The sequence below is a fragment of the Aspergillus lentulus genome (genome assembly GCF_001445615.1).
Source record: "Aspergillus lentulus DNA, contig: Alt04, strain: IFM 54703, whole genome shotgun sequence".
Lineage (NCBI taxonomy): Eukaryota > Fungi > Ascomycota > Eurotiomycetes > Eurotiales > Aspergillaceae > Aspergillus > Aspergillus lentulus.
In genome coordinates, this window is record NW_028322122.1 from 4,076,075 (window position 1) to 4,101,224 (window position 25,150).

Here is a 25,150-nt window from a genome sequence, read left to right on the forward strand (position 1 = left end):
CAAGAAGACTCATTGCCTCAATCCAATGAAGGAAGTGAGATCGAAGAAACTCGAAAACTTGGGTTAACTCGTTGACTAGGTCGTGGCTTTGTTTGAGGTGGTGCATCCAGTAGCGACAAGAGTATTGTAATTCTGGTGGTAGACACTGGCGAATATCTTGGGGGTTAATTTCTGCCCTATGCGCTCCAGGGCTTGACAGATTGCAGATATCTTTCCGTAGATGAGTCTGCATTGCTTTGAGACAGAGCCTAGCAATTTCCTTGTGCTTGGTTGGCTCGTCCACATGAAACTTCATTCTAGAGCGGACCAGGAAGTCCCGAAACGACAGATGTAGAATCCTAACCGGCTGATCTCGGTTACAGGGAAGGTTTAAAACCGATCGGAATGAATCTAACCGGTTATTGATCTGGTCTGCTCCTATCCCAAGGAACCGAGACAGTGTATTGATAGAAAGTGGAACCGCAAGAAGTATAATAACACCCACGATATCTTGGAACTCCTGCAGGAGCTGCTGCTGCTCTGACTCGTTGCTTTCTTGATCCTCAAGTAGTCGCGACAGAATTGGCAGGTATATCTTATCCATTCTCGATATGTATTTGTATTGGTCTTTTAGGAGCTCCTGGAGGCGCAATTTTGGTTCCCACCTTGAGTTTTCAATGTAGCGGCACACAGTGGCAGCCGAGATGAACAGTGGAACGCATACCCTGACGAGCTCTTGGATTTTGCAATCGCCAGGCCAATCTTGAGAGATATTTCTGTCATGTCTGATTTTCGCAAATCGGTCTTGTAGGAATAAATGGATGTCGCGTTCTGTCACTTTTTCTGGAATGTCATGAAGAGCAAGGTCCTGGTAAGCCCGATCCCCGATCTCTGAAAACCCAAGACTGATTGGGAGTTCAGGCCTGCTGGTCAAGAAGATCCGAAGGCGAATTGATCCCGCTTTTTGTAGAAGAGGTAATAACCGTATTATGTTTCGGATATCTTGATCATGTTCACATTCATCTAATGCATCGATTACCATCACAGCGGTTTGAGATTGTCGTCTGGGTTGCTCAAGACTAAGCAGTGGTTGAAGGAGTAATTTCTCGAATTGCTCCCTGAGTGATTTCGACGCAATACCAGGGTCATTATCAAGTGCCTTTCTCACACCAGGCCCCAGGTCAGTGCTCCAGAGCATCAGTTGCCTGATTAATGTCGGAAAAAACTTCATTGCTTTCCCTCGGTCCCCTTCACCCCTCTTAAAAAAGAAGCTGGCACCCAGATGGTCCGTATTCTTTAATAACCTTGCTACAGTCCGAGATATTGTGGATTTCCCTGTCCCGGCCATTCCCTTTAACCAGAGAATGCTCCTCGAGGATGGCGAAGTTGCCCATTCCATTATCTCCCGAAGAAGCTCGGTTCTAGTGCCCTGGAGGCATTCAACTTCATCTCGATCGGAGAACGACTCGAACTCTGCCTCTATCACACCTTCTAACTTCTCAAGATCTATATGTTGATTGATCCGATCGGTATTCTGGACCACGCCGACCATCAGAGAACTGTGCGGTTTGGTTAATCACACCGAGCTAGAGCATGGTCAGGCATAAACCTACGTCTGGTCCACCTGTAGCGATAAGAGGAATGAAGATTTATATCTCTCAAGGTTCTTCGTTACGCACTCCACCTCTGTGCGTTTGAGGGGCCACTTCAAGGCTCGTAATCCCACTTTCCCCGTCAGCCTTTTTCCCTTTCCAAGATCGAGACTCGCTTCTAAGGCCTGGAGTTCGGAGCAGCAATCGGTAATACTGGTAACAAGTCGTGAGGATGTAGGTAAGCTCTTATCATTTTGAAGGATTTCCTGCAGTTTTTGAAGTATGTCTTGCAGGCCGGTAAGCGCCCGCTGTAGGTTAAGGATTTCACTTCGCGCATCCTTCACCTCTCGAATATAGCCTCCGCAAAGGTTCACAAGACTTCCCGTCAATTGGATAATGGCGATGACGCTCGCCGCCGACTCCATAGGGTAGACGCAGCATAAACGTATCTCCACACAAATAAGCACGGCGGCGATCTGAGAATACGAATTCGAGTTCGAAACATAGGTGAGGCTTTTATGGCGAGCTGAAGCGGGGTAAAATAAGTCCTAAGCGCGAGGCTGTGACCGAACGTGCATGCATGGCATAACCCCAATATGACTAATTATGCTTTTCTATCGCAGAAGGGGTCCTGGGTTGCCGGTTCGATTCTGGGCCCAAGCCGTCCCAGAACTACCTCGTTGCGGCTCTGGCCACCTCATTAAGTTCATTAGCAATATGACGCGCCATCATGGCACCACGACTTTCGCCCCCAGCTGGTGGTGATTGTAATATGATCAGCAGCAAATCTTTGGCTGCATTTCAGATGGCGTCCTCCTTAGATAAGAAGATAGATCTGATGTAGGCGCGGCCGCCAGGCTGTGAGTGGCACGCAAGGAGGGCATACCCCTACTAGTTGCTGTGTAATTCTGATGCTTGTAGCGCTTTACTTACATTTAGCTGTACCAGGCTAATAGTTTTATGTATCCCGACCGCAGTAAATCTTTGCCAACATCGCACTGCCAGTGCTTTATGAACCCTGGCCTTCTCATCACTCCACATAGGCCACGGCGCAAGAAAAGGAGTCACAAAGAAAAAGACCAATCTGGTGAATGCTCAGGGACAAACTTCTCATCAATGTCCTCCTTTGTTGCTAAGCTCCACCATGTGAAAAGTTTGCTGGACGGAGACGAGTTTTCGAATCCCTGCGGCAGATCATCAAAAACAGAACTGTCCGGACATATATCTCTTGGCCGGTTGATCAACCCAATTAGATACAGTCGCCAGTTATCCCATATTGGGATTCCAAGGCGTCGAAAGGCCTGGAAATCCACATATTTCAGAGGATGCATGACATACTGATGAAAGCGGAGATGGTTGCGATACGTGCCTACAGCGCCATTTTGTCTTCCGGCGCGCCAATAAATCTGTTCCCAGTCTTGATCCGCGGCTGGATTCTTTGAAGGGGTGGGTAAGATTAAACGTGCCGGAGCAGTTGAGGGCGATTTTTCTAATGAAGGAATGGTCACCAGAAAAGGGAAACGGTTGTCGAGGGATATTGTCTCGCTAGGATAAATGACAGCCAAGCACTCCGCGATCGTTTGGAGTTCTTGGAGACGCCATTTCAGCCAGCATTCTTTGACATAGCGCTCAGTGAAAGAGATTTTGTCCTCTAGAGACCAGTCCCATCGTGTGTTTGCCGCGTGCAAAACGCTACTGAATGTTGCAAGCGTCCATAGAATGCGATGTGTTCGATATGTTTCAGCCCAGGAAGGAGGATGATATGTAATCCGGATGGGTTCGCTTGGGGGCTCAGATAATCTTCCCTGTATCCATTCAACGGAATTGCTGGTTGAGCCAACCACACGGCGAGGCGCTGCAATCATAAGACGATCCAAAAGAATATGAATGCAAGCAGAAGCAGCGTGACAGATACTCGCCGCTATACTGATGGCTTTTCGCACGGCTCCAAAAGAACTGTCGGTGGGGAGAGAAAGCGGCACAATAGATGTTGTGTAAGCGCCATCTAGTAGCTCTGGCAGGCTCGAGGGAGTAAATGTTGCATCTGATTCGAGGAGTACGATGTTGCGAAATTCGTACTGTAGCCCATGGGAGAGAATCGGACAATTCTTCATGACCCGCTCAGTGATGGTCTTGTAATACACGCCAAACACTTGATCCGCTCGGGTGGACGTTCTGAGCAAGCCATCTAAGCTAGCAAAGTCGGCACAAAATTCAAGGATGGACACTATTACCTCAGGCGGGAATGTTGAGAAGGGATCCATGGTGAGTGAGCGATCATGGAGAAAAGTGGGAGAGATAGGGAGATAGAGCCCAATTTAAACCAAAATTCTTGGCCCTCTGCGGTGTTGCAGTTATCGAGAGGTGGTAACTAGTACTACGGCAATTAGCGTCTGTCATGGTACCAACTGTCCCACATTCCCACTCCCACAAGATTTCTCTTTAAAAAAGTCCTTCAAGTACATATAACTTATCAACCAAGCCCATTCCGCCAGATTTAACTCTTGTTGGGACTTTTTTTCTTATAGATGAGCAGCACAAGCAAACAAGTCAAATGTCCAGAGCAGTGCAGTGTGCCACAGGACGTTCTGAAATTGATAGGTAAATCCATTCAGCATCCTGTCTCTCGTCAACCCAGGTATCCCTATATTTTGGCTCTCCGGGTCCCGGCTAACTTGGAAGATCAGTGAGCGCCGTTCAGCTCTGATACTCCCAGAGACCCTCATCTAACCCGGAACTATCTCTCTTGCCATTGCCCTTGCCCTTGCCCTTGCCCTTGCCCTTGCCCTTCTTCTTGCCCGTGCCCGGCACGATTGTAAACATAGCCTGATACCAGTCTTCATTATTCCCTTCCGCATCTTTGCCAGGCGTTTTGAAGACCGTTACCGATTCCACAGTCTTCACTCCAAGTTCTTTTTTGTGATCGACAATAAACCAAGCTACTCCGCCTCCGTTGGGTGTCCCCAGAATCGCTTTCCCTTCGTCTGAAGTCATTGAAAACTCGACCCCTGGCCACTCAGATAGACTCTGGCCGGTTCGTCTGAGAGCTTCGTTGATAATATTTTTCGTGTCGTCATTTATAATGTGATTTCGGAAGAAATACTTGAGGTTTATGAGCTCCTTCGGGTTTTGAGCAAACCGTGCCCAGGTAAGGAATGTCACATCAGACCATTGGGTCAACGGTGGCTGTCGCCGAGGAGAGTCATTTTTGGTCTCTTCCCAGGGGCTGAAACTCTGCTCGGCCACAACGAAGCCGTCGGCGGGGTTCATTATGCCGGAATAGTGCCCGTAAGTTGCCTAAAAAAGAGTTTAGTGATCTTCAGCGTGGTATGAATCAGTAAAGGGAAAAGGTACAAGATATCGTTTTCCGTCTTTCCCGGTCCAGTCCGAATCTTGATACAAGACGAATCCCTTATTTGGGGGAAAGGTTGTAGATAGTTTAAGCGCACTGAAGGCGTTACGTAGGCTTATCGTCGTTTCGGTCTCGCGGGCGTCTCCAATATAGTAGTCCTGAGGGGTCCAATACATATCGAGGTCGTCTCCTGTCCAAACTGGCTTTGGCTCTCCAGTCTTTGGATGAGGGGGCGTTTCTAGACGTTCACAGTTGCACATGTGGCCCTTTCCATTTTGAACCGCCTTATCCCATGTCAAGGGGGGTGGTTTGTCGTCTGCGCGAGGGTGCAGAGAGATATTCGAAGATTTGGAATGATGGAGCCAGTCCGCAGAATCAACCAGAGACTCTGCGCGTGTGTGCGGAACAGAACGGGCTGAGACTTGAACAAAGATCAAGAGACAGACAGCAAGGAAAGTCAATGCACGAAGAAGCAATCTTCTCGCCATCTTGAATCACAACCTTAGTTCTGACGGACTATCCCTCCTGTAACGATAATTGAAAGGAAACTATCTTGTAGATTCATTGTCGTTGAGAGGTTTATATTAATCACATTGAAAGGTGCTCCGAGGAGTCCCGAGGCTTCTGCGCATCTACCCAGGTCAGCAAATTCAGCAAGCGCGGAGCTAGCCCACCCATCGAGTCCGAGACAAGGTTTCTGTGGATAGGCAGCAGAACGAGAGACTGTACTGTAGTTCCGCCGAAAATGACGGTACGACCTCAGCCCATGCCTAGCATGAAGACATCTGAGCAAGCTAGGCAATACCAGTGGAGGCAAAACCTCAAAATCCTGATATGGTCTTTCTTCCGGCGCTAGGTCAAAGTACTTGATAATCTCCATATCAAGTCCATTTCGAAGAGTCGTCGAAGAGCAGGCCAGGTATCATCTCCGCTTTAATTTCCTGTGCGGGACGCGAGTATAGCGCTATTCTCAAATCTCAGTCGCGGAGCCCAGGATGCGTTGTGCAGTGATCTAGGCCCCCCGTGTCGACAAATTGATTATAAACAATGGGTCGACTCTGATTACACTACACGGAGTATAGAAAGGCGAAAACGAAGCGCCAAGATCGGGGCTGTTGTAGAGTTGCACTCTGCTGTGGTAAACTATTTCGGTAGCGTCCTGGCCAAAGTTTGGTCATAGCTAGGTCCAGCTAGCTTATGTGAATCTCCTGGAGGCTGGTAGTGCTAGCGCCATTGTAGTTAGTGATGTCTTTCAGGTTCATAAGAGCAGAAGAGCATTTAGCTTGCGAACAGCCGCACTAACTCATCATAGTACCTACTGCCGTAAAGGGAAAGAGCATTGGACCTCTCACAGTTTGAGAGAATGTGGATAGGCCATGGCTTGGGGCCGTATTGCACTCATCGCCGGCCACAATTCTGATGGAAATTGGTTTTCTCCACTGCTTGGCAACGAGCAATTTCCGCGGGAGGTGGATTGAATTCATGGATATATGCATGGAGTACATTGTACATACACCATTCGTGTTGACTAGCGAAAGGAATAATAAGCTATTGAATGACATGCATGTTCATCCGTTTCTTAGTCTCCACCTTTCTACTGTAACCGAGCGTGAATCCGCGCGGGTATATTAGCCATGCCCTTCAGCCAATCGGCCTACCTTCGGCGCCTCAGCCCTGAGCCCCTGACTGCTAGTCTGCCACGGACCAACGGCCACCAAGATCCCAGTTGAGCGCCGATCAACTCTATGAGGCAAATCATCCTGCGGGATTTTGAGTTTTGATGCTGGGAGATACCTTCAATTCAGTAAAAGTGTAGATATATACGTCGTGTCGATTCATGTGACGCGGTAAGTTCAAATGACGAAGAGCCTCAGTATACAATGTGAGCATAATGTACTGGAAATATTCCGCCAAAATGTGTCCTTTCAAACATCTCGGAGACAGCTATAAAGTGCGGATCATGAAATAGGACTTGATTGGGTCGATAGGCAATTTCAAAACCCTACCGTATTGATAGACAAAGGCTAATTATTCTGTACACCAAGCACAAGATCGCAGATTACACATTGTCTAGATGTCAGGTACAAGTCCGTTCCAGTCGGCTTTGCAAATTAATTGGAAATGCCAAGAGGCGACAGATGACTGCAAGGGTCAGGTCATGATCAATGCACATTAGCATTCAACTTAGCTAGCGTTCCATTTGCACTTTGCAGCCTCGAGTCGAACTATTTCCCTCAACCCAATCTACAGATGTCTCAGATTCACATGGATAAGAACGTAGCGATGTACAGTATTTCGATAACGATGACCGTCTCAGAGGCTTCGCCGTACTCAGTAGTGGGCCTGGTCAATATGAATCTTCTTAAGTAGTTCACAATCGAGAGTCATTTATGGGGTCTAAGTGAGAAACATATCTTGGATTTGCGCCTGATGACTATTGTATACCCCGAGACGTATGTACCTCACTGATGAGAAGATTGTGAATGAGTGTCAACAGTGGACATAACCCATATGCTCACTCTTACATAGCAATGAGAGTAACAAGCCATGAAGCTTAGACTCTGCGACGAATAAAATACAATTTTTTAGTATGATACTTCTGGGGATTTTCGTCCGGAAGATATAGAAACCTTTTAGTGGCTCCGTAGGAACCCTCTCCAAAAGCGACGGTGCAGGTGGATAAGGGCACCGAAGTGAGATGAAAGGCTAAACTGGATCTGGCGCCATTGCCCGGTGAAAGGGGCATCAGCGACAACGTGCCCCAACAATAAATGATTTCGCTGACCACCCCTCATAACGAAAGCAAAGTTTTTGCGTCCTGGCGCCTTGGCGCACCGGCTTAGGTTACATTGGCCAGTTATCTGAACAGCTGGACAAGGGCCACTAACGAAGGGCACTAATCAATACATCATGGATCACCTCAGGATTGTTGGAAGTAGCTATCATTTGATACTTCACCATTGCGATGCATTACTCCCGTTCTAGTAGGGGACTCTTATGAAAAAAAAAAAACCCTCGTCACTATCGTGTAGTGCCAGTTCGAATATCGGAACGAATCTCAACGTAGTAATCACCTTCAGGAAGCTAAGGAATAATTTGTGCTCATCGCGCAAGACATCGGAGACCCACCAGCTACAACATATGGTACAATTCTCTTCGGATCGTGAAGCTAGAGCTTTTGTGGGAGGCCTCTTACCTAGGTACCTAAGCTGAGTGGGTTTGATGAAAGCTCCCAAGAATGATACGCTATCATAGGTATGGCAAATGTTCTATGCACTTGCCTATAAGAAGGCTGTATGGAAGTCTCCTGTTTGGCACTGAAGAGTAGGCCACCTGATTTCTCTCTGGATTCCCTCCTTTACCATCATGATGTCCGACAAAGGACAGTTCACGAGGTTCCTCGTGGTGTTCCTGGCAGCCTCCTTCCTGGCTTTACAAGCCTCTGCAAAAGCTGTCTTTGCTCATTTCATGGTAATTAGTCCCTATTCGCCCACGATGACATTTTCGTATGAAACTAATGGAAAACAGGTAGGCAATACAGCCAGATATACAGTATCCGACTGGAAGAACGATATCTCCCTTGCTCAGGATGCTCATATCGATGCCTTCGCTCTCAACATTGCACATGGAGAGGCCACGAACGACAAGTCCATTGCTGATGCCTTTGCCGCTGCTGAAAGTCTTGGCTTCAAGTTGTTCTTCTCATTTGACTACGCTGGGAATGGACCGTGGCCACTCTCCGAGGTCACAAGGCTTTTGAAGCAATACTCCTCTAGTTCTGCTCATTTCCGCCACAACAACAAGCCGTTTGTGTCAACTTTTGAAGGGCCGGCAAACTCAGATGACTGGGTTACGATCAAGGCAGAAACGGGTTGTTTCTTTGTGCCCGATTGGTCTTCCCTGGGTGCCAAACCAGCACTGCAGCTTAGCGGAGGAGTTGCCGATGGTCTGTTCTCCTGGGCAGCTTGGCCATGGGGAGACAGAAAAATGAACACCTACGTTGATGCTTCTTATCTTCAATACCTGGCGGAGGCTGGAAAGCCCTACATGATGCCCGTTTCTCCATGGTTCTATACGAACATGCCCGGGTACAACAAAAACTGGGCCTGGCGTTCAGATGATCTGTGGTATGACCGATGGATTCAAGTATCTTACATCCAACCTGAATGGGTTGAGATCATCTCATGGAATGACTACGGAGAATCGCACTATATCGGTCCTTTGAACGATAAGGCATATGTGGCTTTTGGCACAGGCAAGGCACCATACAATTACGTGATTGATATGCCACACGATGCTTGGAGACTTCAGCTGCCATATGCCATCGACCTTTACAAATCCGGCAAACCATCAATTAAGGAAGAGAGTGTTGTGATGTGGTATCGGAGGCAGCCAACTTCCAGATGCTCGGACGGAGGTACCACTGGAAACACAGCCAGCCAGCTACAAATTGAATTAAGTCCATCTTCTGTTTTCGAGAACAGGATTTTTTTCACAGCACTGCTGGCCTCCAATGCCACCATCACCGTCAGCATTGGTGGCCTTGAGTTTGAGGGCAGTTGGGATTCTGAGCCAGATGGCGGTGTGGGCCTATACCATGGAAGCTTCCCATTTAATGTGCACCTCCTTGGAGAAGTCATCGTTACAGTGTCACGGGATGAGAAAATTGTTAGTGTTAAAGGCCCAGCCCTGACCACCGTCTGCTCCAACGGTCTGTTGAATTTCAATGCTTGGGTTGGTGGCGCAAAGGCCAGTTCAATCTCTGCAGTTTCCCCAGACCTGTCGCTCTCCGAGCAAACTTGTGTTGCTGGATCTGGTGTTGGAAACTTTGCTGGCATTTGCGCTTTTACGTGCAAGTACGGCTATTGTCCTATCGGAGCCTGCTACTGTACTGCCATGGGCAAGCAGAAAAAGCTCCCAAAGGCCACTGGGGACAAAGGATATCCGGCCAATGGAGATGCTAACTATGCTGGTTTATGTGACTTCTCCTGCAATTATGGCTACTGCCCATCTCAAGCCTGCTCCCTTGAGCAGAAGCCAGCGTACATACCCACGAGCTCTCCCTTTAATCCTCCTGCCTGTGTTAAAGGCTCAGGCATGGGAAACCTGGCTGGCTTATGTAGCTTTTCTTGCGCCTTCAGTTTCTGTCCGTCCAAGTCATGCTCTTGCGTTGAAACTGGCCCTCTGGTCGCTCCACCGGCCCCCAAAGATGTCAAAGGTGTCCCTGACACAGATGATCCGTGGCAATATGAGCGTCTGAAAGACCTCTGTGACTTCACCTGCAGTCGAGGTTATTGCCCCGCTGGCGCATGCAAGATTGACTCAGGCGATGATGGATCAGATGGTGATGGCTCGGAGTTTGAGCAAGTCATCATTGACTCTGGGATTTGGGCCAACGAGCATCCCGCGGTGAGCTGTGGATCGGACTGTGTCTTGGTACTGCCACCGACTACTCTTCCCACACCCACGCGTATCACATTTGATGGTGGCTATCCCACAGTGCTCAACGTGGCATGGGAAACTCCAACAGTGACGACGTTATCCGATGGCAAGGTCATAACCACGAACGCCATAACGCACATCTTGCAAACCACCGTAGTAGATGTTCCTCCAAGTAGGTGACAGTGAATTTTTCATACTTTTTCTGAACTGAATGTCCGAGAACTGACGAATCTCTTGTCTTCTAGTCGTTGTGACTGTGTTGCCAATTTGGCCAGTTACTATCCCATCGAATGTCTCTAACACTACTATCTATCCGATGATGCGGATCCCTCCTCAGACGGTCGTGATCACAGATGATCCCAATCCACTGTCACAGACTGGTGTGACTCATCCGGTTGTGACTCGATCTGTCACTATTCCCCCTTACCCCTGGAGCTCCACTCGGGCAAAGGACAATGATATCAAGCCGGTGATATACACGTCCGCTGCAGACAAGAAGAGTGGACCTCGATGTGTCGATAAAGCAAAATGCGACAAGCCTTGTCTGTCACGGATTTTCTGTGATGGTCCCTGTTTCACGAACTGTGGCGGTGGTGGGTTCGCCGCGGCCAACGATCCAAACCCTCTTCCAAACCCCAATCCAGGACCCGCGGATCCAAACAATGAGGATCCTGATGAGGATGACTGTGACGGTGAGATTGTGACTGCCACCGATGTCTGGGTCTCTTGCAAGACTATTGACTCCACATCAACTTCCTGCACGACGACTAGCAGTAATGTCCATACTGGATGTCGGGCTACTGCGTCGGCCACCACAACCGCTGATGCCACTTGTTACGTCGTTGATCCCGATGAGGATCAGGGTCAAGATGGTGGCGCTGTGACGGCCCTCGTTACCACAACCGATCATGATAAGATCACTACTGTTCAGCCGAAGCCGACGACAACCACGAGCACGGAACGGCCAGTACAAACACACAATGTAGATCTGGGAATCCTGACGTGTTACTCAGAGAACAACGGTCACACGCAGGGAGATCGCGATCATTTCGCGACTCTTGATCAGATCAATGCTGCGGCCAGTGCCGCTTGCCGGCAGACATACCAAGATTTCACCCGTTTCAAGAAATATAGCTCCTACGCTTACAGAGGTACTACTAGGCCTGATTTCCATTACGAAATCGAATATTCAGGCGAACCCAACTGCCTCCCACCCACAGTTATGGATGGAAGAGGAGAAGAACGCGAAAAGGGGGTTCAAACATGTATAGAACGATTCAGCACGGTTATCAACAACTGTAGGTCTCCCTGCTTTGTAGCTTCCCGGGCCTTGGTAGACAATACTGACATATAAACTAGGTGACACGGCTGCGAATGGACATGACTATTGGAAGGCGGGTGGAAGCTTCTATCGGGATTGTATGACATGGAGGATTATAGTGGAGCAACCACCGGTATAGATGGTATCCCTGGTTTAGGTTCAAATGGGTGGTTACGCATATTCACGCCAAACACTTGATCCGCTTGGGCGGACGCTCTGAGCAAGCCATCTAAGCTAGCAAAGTCGGCACAAAATTCAAGGATGGACACTATTACCTCACGTGGGAATGTTGAGAAGGGATCCATGACGAGACCATAAATGAGAAAGAGGTCGCAGAGAAAGCGGGACAGATGGGGCCCTATTTAAAACAAAATTCTTGGTATCGCCTACACAGCCTGTGTATTTATATCTGTCAACCATACTGACCGCTATCAGAGTAGTGTAGATTCTCTCCGGTTTAACCAATCGGATTGCTCGATTCCGCTATGGTTTCAACACGCCAATTGCAGAGAGTCAGAGACTTTACGTCGTTTTATACTGTCCTTACCGAAATGGCATTAATCATATATAAATACTAGGTTAGATAGCTAGCTTGGAAGAATCAGACCTTCATTCTTGTGCATTCCGCGTATATACATTTACCATACAATTATTGTTAACAATACACCCCATTTCCAGAACTATTACTAAATTTACTAGATCCTGACCGACGCCCTTCGGATGACCTAGCAGATGAAGAGTTTGCTGGTCTGATAGACTGATACAACTTTTTTCCCATGCCCTTATGCTCCTTGTGAAATATATGTAAATTATAAGAAGATACTATAAACTCTAGTAGGTGTGGAGTAGTAGAATAGTAGGATGCTATCTACTTAGATTAATATTTTCTTTAGGTTTACAGTTTACTAAACTCTACTAGTTGGTACTGTTCCCCCTAATGATATAACTTTGTAAGAGGACTATAATTATAAAATTCTGGGTCCTATATTATTACTATAACTAACTATCTTAGTAGTAACTGTTAATTACTAGGAGTAGGCTAGTGGAGGTGTATAGGCTATTAGGCTGCTACTAGCTTAGCTATATAATTAACTTAAAAGCCTAGGGTAATATTATTGGTTCTGATTTCTAATTTAGACTCAAAATTGCAGCAGTTCAGTTCAAACTTGAGTTCAACTCGCCCAAACTCAGACTGATTACTGAATGTAACTCTACTCATAACTCCTATTGCTACGCCTAGAGTACTAAGGAAGTGGATTATAGAGTAGATATTATACCCCTTAGGGCCCTTACCTTAGTAATCTCTATTTTCTAGCGTAGCAGTCACATGATAATATGATGTTCATTAGGCTGTTGAGCTGTTCAGTTTATCAGTTATGTACTACTAAACTTCTAAAGTATTTTCATGTAGAATCCTATCTTGATTAAGCATTTCTCTAGCATGCTCAATGATCCCTCTGGGATCAATTAGTAATCTGTCATACCCGCCCTGCACTAGTGCAGGCTGTGTTGGTGTCCTAACAGCTACTTGTCATTAGGATTTAGGGTTTAGTTAACATACAGTATCAGAAAGGTTATTAAAGGTGCCTCAAAGGAGATTACATAGTTCACTACAAGGTGATTTTGGACTTAAATATTATTGGCAGAATAATTATCATACTCCTGTTGTTCTAGGCAAATCTATAGCATTATCAGGCTAAGTAATCAGTCTGAAAATTCCGTTTGCGGTATGTATAATCACTTATGGATGATGTAACCATGCGCTAAATCTTCAGCCTGTGATCAGCTTCCCTCATAGTAGAAGGATATGACGCACCGCTCTCATCGATCTACAGTCTAGATGTACCCTGGTAGTATGACCTCCTTGATTTGATCATCTAAAAAGATGTGTAGGTCGAGATGTATTTATATCTAAAATCAATTACCCGTAACTTTCATCCACTTGGCACTTCTCAACTCTCTTCTCTTAGCAATTAAAAACAAACCCCAAGGTCTAACCAAGATCCACTCTCGAAAAAGAACCGGCCCAGTCTTGCTTTCCGCGAGGGAAGTACTACAATCTACGTCAATAATGCCCTCTTCCAATCATCATGATGAGCAGCCAAGAGTAGCGAAACCTGGTATTTCTCTTAAAAAGGCTCTGATCGGCGGCAGTGGTCTGGCTCTCCTGGCCTCTGGCAACCTTGGGCAAGCAACAGCAAGCCCTGATGGCGCATTAGCTGTCAGAAATCCAGGCCAACCTGACTCTGCCACTGTTCCTACTGCGCTTGAGGGGACATATCATGAAGCAGATGCTCAACAAGAGTCAGAGGATATGTCATTTTCGCCATCCGCAAGTGTCTTACCAGAAGTTCCTGTTAATCGCCCCCGTACACCACAGGGCAGAGGAAGAGGAAGAGGGGGAAACCCCCGTGGTGGACGTGTTTTAAGACGTGCTGTTCGTCGAGAGACAATCAATGAAGAAGATGAAATGCTTCCCCGTTCGGCCCAACGCGGCAGAGGGTGCGGCGTCGTCCGTGGTGGTTGTGGCAGGGGGGCAGGGAGAGGAGTGGGACGCCGCAGCCCTTCAAACCAGGCTATGCATACTGTTGATGAAAATGAGGAAGATGCACATTCGCCAAAGGGTAACTGACGGATCAGTCTGGCCAAGTAGGAATGGGTGCTTAGCAGAACTCAGGAGAAGGATGAATGGATAAAAGTTAATTTTGATTGTTTTACCTTTCTTTCCATCATGACCCAAATTCATAAAGTCAAGTTCAACATAATATCTTTTAAATAAGGACTAGTAAGCCCTAATAAAGAGAAAGATAGTTAATAGCTTCAAGATACTCTTAAGCTAATTAGTAATAATAAAGAAGATAATCGCGCTGGATGTGTATTCCAACGATACCAAACTTCAGGCGTACGCTGAAGCACTAGGGCAATACGTCTTCTGCCCTCTTCATAGAGAACACGAAATGCCAACGCAAGTCAAGAATTGGATATCTCAAATTCAAGCAATCCGCCCTTCGAACAAATTAGCCGAGTCAATTTCAACAGACCCAGCCGCAATAAAGATTGTCTATCCCAAGCATCTTATTGGAGATGACATCTACGACCTTCCAAATATTGAGCAGAGAGGTGATAATAATCTGCTAAATTCCCTACGGAGGCATTTCACTGACCCGTCTGGCATACAGGGTATGACAAATCTCTATTTAGGTATGTCGACCAAGGTAGTCCAATTTCTGTCAAATGTATTTTGACAGTGTTGAAGCCCAAGTCAGGACCGCCGGAGGGACATATTTATGTGTATGAAGTTGAGGGAAACCCAGGCTTCGTGAAGATTGGTTATACAAGCTTCATGGTTCAGAAGAGATTCGAAGAAATTGCCTTCATCTGCAACAGGAAGCCGATAGGAATTTATCCTATCCTGACAAATATAAGCAATATAATTAAAAACCCTAAACTACTCGAGGCCTTGTGCCACGCGCAGCTTCAAGAGCACCAAGTAACGGTGGACTGTTATGCTTGCCTGCGCAAGCACAAGGAATGGTTTCATGTCTCCCTGGAGGACGCAATTAGCACTGTCCAGAAATGGTCGAGCTGGATGGAGAAAGTCGCAGCCGAGCCGTACTGGAGGCAATGGTTAGATCATAAAATTCAAAATACCCAGGATCTGGGGCAGCTATTGAAGGAGTTGGAAAGGGGATGCTCTATGAGCACTTTGTGTCCTGAGAAGGTCTGACCTGACTGTCGCGTCGTTCGTTGCACAGTTCATATGGGCTTCTATATCTAAATTCTGTGTTTCAGATGATCAAGGATCATAATCACATCTCACTTCGCATTATATAATAACTGTACCAATTTGGAACTGCCGTGTCATCTAATTTTCTGGCTTTGGCCATGTAAACCTGTCTCGCAAACGGAAAGGTATAGTACCGAACTAAGCATCGCATGGCTCCAAGCAACCGTGAATTGAAACCGGTTGCCCAATTGTATTCTAGACCTCAGTCATGTGGCGGTTCTTCTTTTTTCCCCGCGTGTTAGGTGCGAGGGGTACATGGAAATTATCATATCTCAAGCTATGATGCAAAATTATGCCTGTGACCATTCTAGGCATTGCCAGACGCTCTTCTTCAAGAAAACATAAGTCAAGCATGCAGCCTCAGTTCTCTTGCAAGCTTTGTACAGGTTAGTCATCAGCATGATGACATCGACAAGCAAACTGGCCGTCTCTTATATTGCCATCACGCTCTTCTTCTAGCTACAGCATCTAGCCAAAACACCAGAGCAACGACGACAACAACAACAGTAGTAGTGGTAGTAGTAGTAGTTTCTATACCCATACAGCGGCCCTTCTCTAGGGGCTGCTATGCCGGGAGAGTCGCCTCCTATAAGCTAACATTCTCCTAAGAAGCCTAGATACACCTAAGGCATTATAAAAGTAACTAAAATTAACAAGTCGTACTTTGCAAACAAAGGAAAGAGGTATATATAAAGAATAGAAGAGCAAGGGCACCTTCTTGTAGGCCGGTAGATGGTGCTTAAACAGCCCTAGAGCTGGTCATGGTGTTGTATCAATGTTGTATCGATGCTGTACTATGTTATTTCCCCCACAGACTGTTTCCCATCTCAGTGCTCGCCTGGGCAGGGGCTCATTATTACTACTGCTGTCCCCTAGCCGCGTGTGTTTGCCTATGACTGCCCATAAATGCCCAGCAGTCCTGTCTGTATCATAAAGTCAGGCCGTTGTGATGTTACAGAATCACACACCAGTTGAACCAACGGCTGTTTCTTTCTTTGTTGAGTCTTTCAACCTCCCTCTCTAGCTCTAAAATCCTCCTCTTCTCGGCTTCCAGAGCATGTTCATTAGCTGCAATCTCGACTTTTATCTGCTCTAGGCACCCCGCTAGCTGGCTGTGCGCCTCTTGAAGAATGGCGATTTTATCACAATGTGGAATCGTCTTGGTCTCATCATGCGTGTCCTGGTTTGCCTTGGGGTCAAACCTGGGCTGCACAGATGTTTGGTCTGACCTGAAAGCAACGTGGCCCTCTTGATGTGACAGTTTTCTCGCCGAAATGTGGATTAAGTTGCTGTCGTCTCGGCTGGCTTGCGTATCCGTGCCATGGAGAGCCTTGCCCTGGGCCTGGCGACTCGAAATATCTGAATCATCAGCTTCTTTTCTGATAGACACACCCTCAAGGAGCGAATATTCGAAATCTCCATGGGAGAGGGAATTGTCAATTTCGAAATTGTGGTGATCCAGCATTGCCACTTTTTCTAGCCATCCAACCTCTTCAATAACAGCCTCCTTGACAACTTCAGCCTCTCCCTCAGAGACTAGGAGTGACTGCAAAGAGGATTCTGTCGCCTCGGTCATCGCGCCCAGGATCCTACTTGAGCCTAAGAGAACCTTCATGTACTTCATGAATGCAGTAACAAGAAGGCTGCCCACTGGAGACACAGCGCCAAGGAGTACGAAAAAGGCTTGACCAATGGTTGTAATCTCAACATCGAGGTTCCTCATCTGTGTTGATTGACTCTCACGTTGTCGTTGACTCCTCTGTATCTCCTCATTGCACTGACTAATCGCTGCCCGGCTTCTACCTTGAATTTCTTGAAACGAAGCATCTGCGTCTTTGGTAGAACTGGGAGTTGGAATCGGTCAGATATGCCACAAATGTGGTAATGAACTTACATGTAATATCCGGGTCCATGGGCCACACTCTCCCGGGAAGTTCGTGTTTCCTGGTGATTGACTGGATCAAGTCTCTCAAACGCGATAAGGGTCTCAGTTGTGCGATATTCGGTGACCGAGTCCGTACTTCTCCATTCGGCCAGGACCGCCTTTGTACATGCCGCTGCCGTGATTGCTGCATATCCTTGCCATTCCTTTGATTTGTGACAGTCTGCATAATCAGCCACGCTCTTGATCACAAGGGTTGGTACATAATCCCATGTACCAGCACCCTCCATCTCAAAAGCAATCACTTTCTCTTCTCCGGCTATTTTGTCCCGGTGTTGGGCGCTCTTCATCACTTGGTTACTGCACGCTATCGGACCAAAGTGAATACGAGGCTTTCTCGCCTCTTGAATATCTGCCTCAGTTGTCCGGCTTCCGTTGGGAGCAATACCCTTTGCTGCCTGTATACGGTCGCGTGTTATCTGTGTCTCAATGCCACAACCTAAGTCTCTGCAAGTGCTGCGCAGAGCTATTTCACAAACTTCATCATTCTGATTGACACAGCCATCGCACACGCCGCATGGCTGCTGTCGGTGTTTATGACGATATTCAGCTGGGTACAGAATATCGCTCATTGGTCCAGGGTAACTTGAGTCGCGGAATTCGTCTTTGTCCCATAGCTGGGAAGAGAAATGACTAATCTTATCTCTGATTCTTGTTCGACGGTGAGTGCTTGAGAGCTTCCCAGCAAAAGAATCAATTTCGGGATTTGATCGCCCAAGAGTGTGCTTCCGGATGAATTTATTGGGATACTGCTTGCCATTGTCGAATTGAATTACTGATGTGCTGATAATGACATCCCCCAGGACGATCTCTGCTTCGCTTGACGTTTTCGGAACACCGCCACATATACCCGCGAGGATGCCAATCTTGATCCTCCTAAAACTGGATCGGAGATTGGCAACAACTGCTGCAGCGCTAGTTATGCCGACTTCTGGCATGTACACAATGACCACATGATGGTTGGCTAATCGACCTGTGGTATAGCTATTAAGATCTCCATCAGCTTTCCCATAAGAGAAAGCATCAGTCTCATACTCCTCGTCCAAAAGCGCCTCGATGGGATCGCGCTCAATAGTTAATGCGCAGATTATAGCGATCTCGAAGCCATCACGGCCTTCTGGGCGGACCGGTTGGCAGCATGCGCAGCTGAGGGAGAGAGTTTGAACATATCTCGAACAAGCTTGTACCTAGATATGCGATAGTAGCTAGACGACACTCGAATTTGGGACTGATCAAGATCGACGGTTTCGACTCAGGACCTTTGGGTACTCCGTATGTTCTGCAATAAGCGCCCGTGGAGTCGCCGCGTCGCCTGTGAGCGGGGTTCAGATTATATAATCTTAATGAGACAAGATACAGCCTTGTATGCAGTATAAGAGACCTGTAAGGCTGTAGAAGGCTTTTCGGAACAAATTCGCCAAAAGTGGTCTAGTGTACTTTATACAAGGGTTTCAGAAAGGCTTTAGGATTATGAATATTTGCGCCGTTTCTGCAAACAGCTTTAATCATATCGATACTAACCGACATTCTGGGCGTTTGCATCTAGCTGTAGCAGGCAAACACCTGGGAGTAGACTATAGGGGAGGTGGGGTCCCAGAAAATGAAAACAGCACACATATGTTGGCCGTGGACCTTATTTTTCTGCAGCTATGAAGATCCGACAGATGATACAGATGAGAATCTGTCTCATGACCTGGAAGATTATGGTTGCTGCATGATGAATCGCTCTATACGTAGCAGCCCAAAACCGATCCAAAGGTGAGCGACTAAGCCACACTCTATGGAACGCTAGTCCGGCGTCCTAACTCCGTTCGTGCAAGTCCTCTGTCGATGCTTCAATGAGATGCAGCTGAGATATTCATAGATGCATTTTACGTCATTCAGCTAACCGAGTTCAGACGTGACCTCAGTCAGATACCATAGGACGAGCAGTCGTGCCGTTCGTAAGGGCATTGTAGATAGGTACTCCGCGGTAACAACCCAGCCCTTCTCGGACAAGGATATAATGCACTCAGGTGCGGTAACGGGGGGTCAGAGGGTAATGATAGACAATATGAGGCTCGCCGATCATGAAAACAAATCACACTGGATCTTACCGTGTGGCCTGCATAAGCATGTGGCGGCTATGACATCGGGCTCGGTCTTCGGGCTCGGGGCCGGGCTTGCTCAATAACACCGAAGCTAGGACAGATATATTGCTCACTTCATGCAGTCCTCTCGCCTCTCTTCTTCTCGCTACTACTGCACTTCCCTACTGCAGAAATATTCTTTCCCACAACATCTCAAGAAGATCCCAAATGCATTCCCCTTACACCTACTACGACCCAGCCCCCTCTTTCGCCGGTCGAGGCCGTCGGTTCTTTCGCCAGAACTACATGCGCGGTGGTCTCAACCCTCGCACTGGCGGCATAGGAGGTCTGCTCAAAGTCGCTCTTGTCGGAACGGCTACGTACTTTGTCTGCAAAAAGATCTACCAGTGAGTCACTGGTTGCTTTCCTCCCTGATGACCGTTTTGATGAACCGAACTTGGCTCTGACTGCTGTTTGTTTCAACAAAGTGCCGGTGCCCAAAGCAAGAATAATGGGCAGACTTCGCAGTAACCGCCAACCAATCCGATTACTGGGCAGGAGGTTGTGAACTTGCATTTGCAGAGATAAGGTGTCTGATGTTTGCGGACGTTTTCTTCAACGGCGTTGCATATGTTATACGGTTTGGATGAAATTCATTGTGTATACTAAGAGAAAATTACATTCTCACCCCTAAAAGTGCTTTACGCTCGTAAGATCCCATTGGTGACGGACGGGCTACCCATAGAAATATGCAAATACTCGAACTAAGAACTTTAGCGTCTATGGCGGCCACGGCTCGAACACATTTCATTCCTTCTGATTCATATATCTCAGTTCGATTTCTGGCCCATCCTGCCCTGAATGGAGACTGTACCGTTCAAGGACAGCCATCAAGGTCAACTTGAACACCGTTGTCGCCGTGCAGTTCCATCAAATCTATTCTTTCCGGAAACGAGCAGACCGTCATAAAGGAATACGAGCGTTTGCGCCGTCGAGTTTGGGATCTCGAGAACGCAGAAACCTTCGCAGTCACTGGACATGATCTGGTGTCCGAAGCCGTCTGGCTTGGGTTCCGGTTCGCCGTTTCTCGTGGCTCATGTCGTCCCTCTTGGAGATCACGTTGACGACAGCAGACCGCCAGCAAATGGGCCTGTGAACGGCTCATTCAATCGGCCGCCGCATTGGAACTGGGACTCCCCGTTACAATCCATCGTGTGTGCGCGGTCATCGGAGACGAGGCGCCCAACGAGGACGCCCTGAACGCTCTTCTGAAGTACTCCAAGCTCACGCGCTGTGTTCCGCGTTTCGAAAACTTTGAAGGATATCTTGATTTCGACGACGTACACCGGGTAGCCGGGCGATCGCTGCGGACGCTCTGTCTACTGCTGAAGCAAGGGCGAGCAAGCCTGCCGCACGATTCGTGCACCACTCCAGCGGGCACAAAGTGTCCATGAAGGACTTCAGGGCCGAATGGAGACATTGTTCGAGTGCCCGTTTGAGGAGGTTTCTATGGCTGAGTGGATTGAGCGCGCATTGCAGGCTGGTATCGATCCACTGATTACGGGGTACTTGGAGGCGATGACGATGAAGGGGGAGACGATTCGGTTTCCTTTTATGGGGGAGACGGAGTCCCTTTGAGAGTTTGTACTTTTGTATCAATTGATTTGCGTTTCGTCTATCTGGTCTGTCGAATCAGTTCATTTTTGATTTGCATCTTATATGTATACTCAGTAACCAGAATACAATTAGATGAATACCCGATCTGATCTACATGGGCATCTCTCTCTGAATACATGTACTGAATGACTACTATCTTCTTTGAAAACGAACGTAGGGAGTGAATATTCCCATGAATGCCCCTCCCTTATACATAGGCCACCAAGCCGACGGCAGCCAACGCCGATGAGCCGACGACCGCCCATGCGATCTTGATGAACTGAGACCTACTATTCAGCGTGTATCCAGTGGAGGAGACAACATATCGGATGCCATTAAAGAGATGGAAGGTGAAGGGCCAGGCGACGGCCAACTTGAGAAGGACCTTGGCGACCACCGGCAAAGAGCCAAAGGCCGCGACGAGGGCGGCCGAGGACAGATCCAAACCGAGCCAGGGAGCCACCAGGTAGGAGGTGCCGAAGAGATACAGACTGCCGGCGAGGAGAAGGCCCGTGTTTCGCTCCAGGGCGGAGCTGACCGAGTGGACCTGCCATTTATAGATGGACAGATGGGGCGCCACGGGCCGCCGGAGACGTTGGCGGGCGAGTTCTTCTTGGGCGGATTCCGGCTTGATCACTCTCAGTGGTGTCGTGACGGGCTTCGTGGTCTGCATCCTGGAGGGAGAGTTAGGTTGATTAATACATATCTCCGCTGAAAATCTACCGCATGTCATACCGCATGTGTTGTTGTCGCGCCAGACCGATGATTGGCGTAAATGTATTAGACGGGAATGCTACTGCGGCGCGGCGTACAGCGAGCATAGGCGAAGCTGGGGACTGTTACATAACGAAGAAGGGAGCGGACGATACAACGGAAGGCTCACTCTTCTGCATCAACATCATACTTTTTTGGATGGAACCCGCCATGGTGAATGCAATGTGGAATCTTTACAAGGAACCGAGAGACAGACAGACAGAGAGAAAGAGTTGGAAAAGGAAAGAAAGGAAAGGGAAAAAAGAAAAGAGAGAGAGCATTGCAGGGATAGACAGCCTAGTGTTGCGCCGTTGTTTGACCCCTGCTAACTTGAATGATCTGGTCCTGTCACAGTCTAGCCAAGACTTTATATTACAAATAGGCTGGTTGTGGACTGGATATGGACTGATCCGCACTATATTTGATCCAACCTTTGTGGATTAGATTGTGGATAATACTTATATATAAATAGGTATGATTATTTTCTAACCATAGATATAAAGATATACCCCTTATAGTTGGATAAGCCTATTAGTTCTGAGGCCTTACTGCCTCAGATCACATGTACCTAGAACCTAATGGGTTAACCCATATCCACATGGGTTGGGTCTAGGTAAGCCTGATCCAATCCAAAGTGCAGGTAGGGTGGATGGGACATGGATTTGCCAATTGGGTCAACCAATCTAATTACAGATACGTAAGATAGGTACTAGGTAGTTTATGTATTCCTAAATGCGATACCCAAGTTTAACCCCAGCCACTTTGCCTTTAATTTGATTAGACAAGAACCGATCGTTAAATAATCAGCTTATCCTTATTCCTTAGCCAAAGCCTTCTTTCCACCCACCATCTTCGCCACAAAGGCCAGAACACCCCCAAACATCATCACAGCCGCACTAGAGTTCTGGACCTGGAGGAAGCCAAGCCACCGTAGTCATTAAGCAGCGCCCGTTAATCGGTGGGCCAATAAGCGTGGCAACCGACATAACAGCCATCCCCGTTCCAATGTAGGTGCCGATTTCCTGAGGATGCCCGGCGCAGTTGGCAATTGCGGCGGGGGTGATGCCGATGATGCCGCCGGAGAAGAAGCCGTAGAGCACGGAAAAGACGATGATGCTCGCGTTGGTGGTCATGCGGATCCAGCAGAAGGTCATGATGGCGGTGATGATGCTTACGGTCGAGAGCATGTTGTACGGCCCGATTTTGTCTGCGATGACGCCAGGGACTAAGCGACCCGAAGAAGGAGGATGCGTTTGGATTGCGATGAGGTAGAAGGCTAGGCTGGGTGCTCATGCCATGGAATTCACCGTATAGCGGGAGGTAGAAGAAGGGAGTGAAGATACCGACGTTGAGGAAGAAGACCGCGGTCAGAGTCGCGATGTACTTTGGTTTCTCGAAGGCCTCGTCCTTGAGAAATCTTTGTCTCTTGGGTGGGAGGCGCGCGCGGATCCCCAACACTGCGAAGGACATGACGCCGAGAATGACGAAGCCGACGATGCGGACGGCCCATGCAAAGCCTAAAGAGGAGTAGAGCATGTGGTCTAGGGCGATGGGGAAGATTACGCCGCCGAGAGATGACCCGGCGATGGTGATGCCCATTGCTGCGGCGCGCTTTTTCTGAAAATACTGCGCTGTGGAGGAGAGCGCAGGAGCGAGCGACATGCCCATGCTAAGGCCGCCGAGGATCCCTTGAGCGAGGAAGAATTGGTAGTATTTCGTACAGAGGCTGGTCATCATGACGCTGAAGATGACCAGCACGGCAGGGGCCCAGATGACCTGTCGTTGGTTAGCAAGAGCCAACCGGATTATATATTTCGTAGATGGCTCAATTTGGCTCCATAGCGATCAAATAGAGGCCCGCCGATAAGGCCAGATCCGAAGAGGAAATTTGGACGTTGGCCTTGTGTGCAACGCTGGTGCAGACGATCGTACGCAGTATCACTTCTGGGTGAGCTGTAGAGTAACCCGAATGATGACACTGCCTCGAAGACGTGGTGTGACCTGGGCCGCTATGCGAGGGAGGTCCTCACCATCGTTTTTAAAAAATTCATGGCTCCGTTCCCACGCTGCAGCAAATCTAAAGGAGCTGGCCCTAGAATACTCACAACTTCTGCAAGATGCGCCCGGGTTGAATACCCTTTGCCATCAGGGTCATTTCCATAGGAAAGATGCTTCCCCTCAAACAAATCCTACACCTGTTATTCCCGACTGGTTAGTAAATGATATCGAGATTGATTAGGCAGAACATACCATAACACCAACATTCCATATATCGACCTGATAACTCCAATCGATTTTCAGCATCACTTCTGGCGACCTATAAGCATTTGGCTGCGCATCGTGATTCCTCCTTTGATCTCCTCGTACGGCAGAGCCAAAATCACTCAACACTGCTCGGCCAAACACCTTCGGCAAGTCGAAACGTCTTGAAGCATATACAGGCATACCATTGACAATTTTGCGAGGTGAAGGGTTCTTCAACTTAGCTTGGGTAAAACTGTCTAGGATTGAATTATCCTGTATTTCTTGGACAATATTATCACTTTTGATGTCTATAGTTTGCGGATCAGGAACGGTTTACAACAAAGTCATACTGATACATCTTACCAGTGTGGACAAGCTTGCATTCAGTGTGCAGATAGTCAAGTATAAGAAATATTTGCATAAGACCAGCTTTGAGTAGGTCTTCACTAAATCAGTCATTTGGAATATGATATAGCAAATCCCTGAAGCTTTCCCACATTGGTTTCTGGACAAGACACAGATGGTCACCCCCAGGATGGGGAATTTTGAAGATATCTAGTGCCTGCCTGATATGAGCACGGCCAGGGTGCTGTAGATTCCCTGATTTAGTTGCTTATAGTTCTGAAACTCTTCCTGATTACCTTCATCGCGCGTGTATATTTTGAGTGTCACATAACGATGACCTCTGTTTTCACCAGTGAATCATTGTTCAGATAAAAGAAGCGGATCTGATTGACTTACTCAATGTCACGAGCAAGCCATACTGTAGAAGTTGGCCCAAAACCAAGTTTACTAATAATCTGGTATTTATTACTGAGCACGTTGCCAATATTAGCAGGGTAATATTGTCCTTATTTGAACTGCTCAAACCGTTCCTCGTCAAGCACCTCCGACGGGCGGATAGTTTCGAAGCCGCTGGTTGGAAAACACATGGGAGGGGGAGAACAGGCGATAGATATAGATTTAGAGATTCCGGAAATTGATTTCATGACCATTAAGATCATTACCTCTTC

General features: G+C 47.7%; 8 protein-coding genes across 8 annotated transcripts; 3 read left to right on the forward strand and 5 right to left on the reverse strand.

Annotated features, from left to right (window-relative positions):
* Positions 1 to 2,635: 2,635 nt before the first annotated feature.
* Positions 2,636 to 3,835, reverse strand: ALT_2606 (uncharacterized protein; the record flags this gene model as incomplete). The annotated part of the gene is made up of 1 exon (XM_033561205.2): positions 2,636 to 3,835. One exon carries the CDS (start codon positions 3,833 to 3,835, stop codon positions 2,636 to 2,638), a length of 1,200 nt encoding a protein of 399 aa, XP_033417096.2.
* A 433-nt stretch (positions 3,836 to 4,268) lies between these two features.
* ALT_2607 (uncharacterized protein) lies at positions 4,269 to 5,411 on the reverse strand (the record flags this gene model as incomplete). Its single annotated transcript, XM_033561204.2, has 2 exons — positions 4,269 to 4,868; positions 4,926 to 5,411. 2 exons carry the CDS (start codon positions 5,409 to 5,411, stop codon positions 4,269 to 4,271), a joined length of 1,086 nt encoding a protein of 361 aa, XP_033417095.2.
* A 2,878-nt stretch (positions 5,412 to 8,289) lies between these two features.
* On the forward strand, positions 8,290 to 11,825 carry ALT_2608 (glycoside hydrolase family 71 protein; the record flags this gene model as incomplete). The annotated part of the gene is made up of 6 exons (XM_089599379.1): positions 8,290 to 8,394; positions 8,452 to 10,207; positions 10,265 to 10,537; positions 10,611 to 11,516; positions 11,586 to 11,663; positions 11,725 to 11,825. 6 exons carry the CDS (start codon positions 8,290 to 8,292, stop codon positions 11,823 to 11,825), a joined length of 3,219 nt encoding a protein of 1,072 aa, XP_089456525.1.
* Positions 11,826 to 13,757: 1,932 nt separating this feature from the next.
* ALT_2609 (uncharacterized protein) lies at positions 13,758 to 14,318 on the forward strand (the record flags this gene model as incomplete). Its single annotated transcript, XM_033561202.2, has 1 exon — positions 13,758 to 14,318. One exon carries the CDS (start codon positions 13,758 to 13,760, stop codon positions 14,316 to 14,318), a length of 561 nt encoding a protein of 186 aa, XP_033417093.2.
* A 2,107-nt stretch (positions 14,319 to 16,425) lies between these two features.
* Positions 16,426 to 19,368, reverse strand: ALT_2610 (5'-methylthioadenosine/S-adenosylhomocysteine nucleosidase family protein; the record flags this gene model as incomplete). Its single annotated transcript, XM_089599380.1, has 4 exons — positions 16,426 to 17,317; positions 17,368 to 17,813; positions 17,895 to 18,532; positions 19,305 to 19,368. The coding sequence occupies 4 exons, from the start codon at positions 19,366 to 19,368 to the stop codon at positions 16,426 to 16,428; spliced, it is 2,040 nt and encodes a 679-aa protein (XP_089456526.1).
* Positions 19,369 to 19,712: 344 nt separating this feature from the next.
* Positions 19,713 to 21,122, forward strand: ALT_2611 (uncharacterized protein; the record flags this gene model as incomplete). Its single annotated transcript, XM_089599381.1, has 4 exons — positions 19,713 to 19,891; positions 20,410 to 20,559; positions 20,626 to 20,833; positions 20,880 to 21,122. 4 exons carry the CDS (start codon positions 19,713 to 19,715, stop codon positions 21,120 to 21,122), a joined length of 780 nt encoding a protein of 259 aa, XP_089456527.1.
* A 226-nt stretch (positions 21,123 to 21,348) lies between these two features.
* On the reverse strand, positions 21,349 to 22,066 carry ALT_2612 (succinate:quinone oxidoreductase subunit C; the record flags this gene model as incomplete). Its single annotated transcript, XM_033561199.2, has 3 exons — positions 21,349 to 21,814; positions 21,876 to 21,969; positions 22,024 to 22,066. 3 exons carry the CDS (start codon positions 22,064 to 22,066, stop codon positions 21,349 to 21,351), a joined length of 603 nt encoding a protein of 200 aa, XP_033417090.2.
* A 723-nt stretch (positions 22,067 to 22,789) lies between these two features.
* On the reverse strand, positions 22,790 to 24,338 carry ALT_2613 (uncharacterized protein; the record flags this gene model as incomplete). The annotated part of the gene is made up of 4 exons (XM_089599382.1): positions 22,790 to 23,181; positions 23,237 to 23,669; positions 23,999 to 24,082; positions 24,144 to 24,338. 4 exons carry the CDS (start codon positions 24,336 to 24,338, stop codon positions 22,790 to 22,792), a joined length of 1,104 nt encoding a protein of 367 aa, XP_089456528.1.
* Between the last annotated feature and the right edge of the window lie 812 nt (positions 24,339 to 25,150).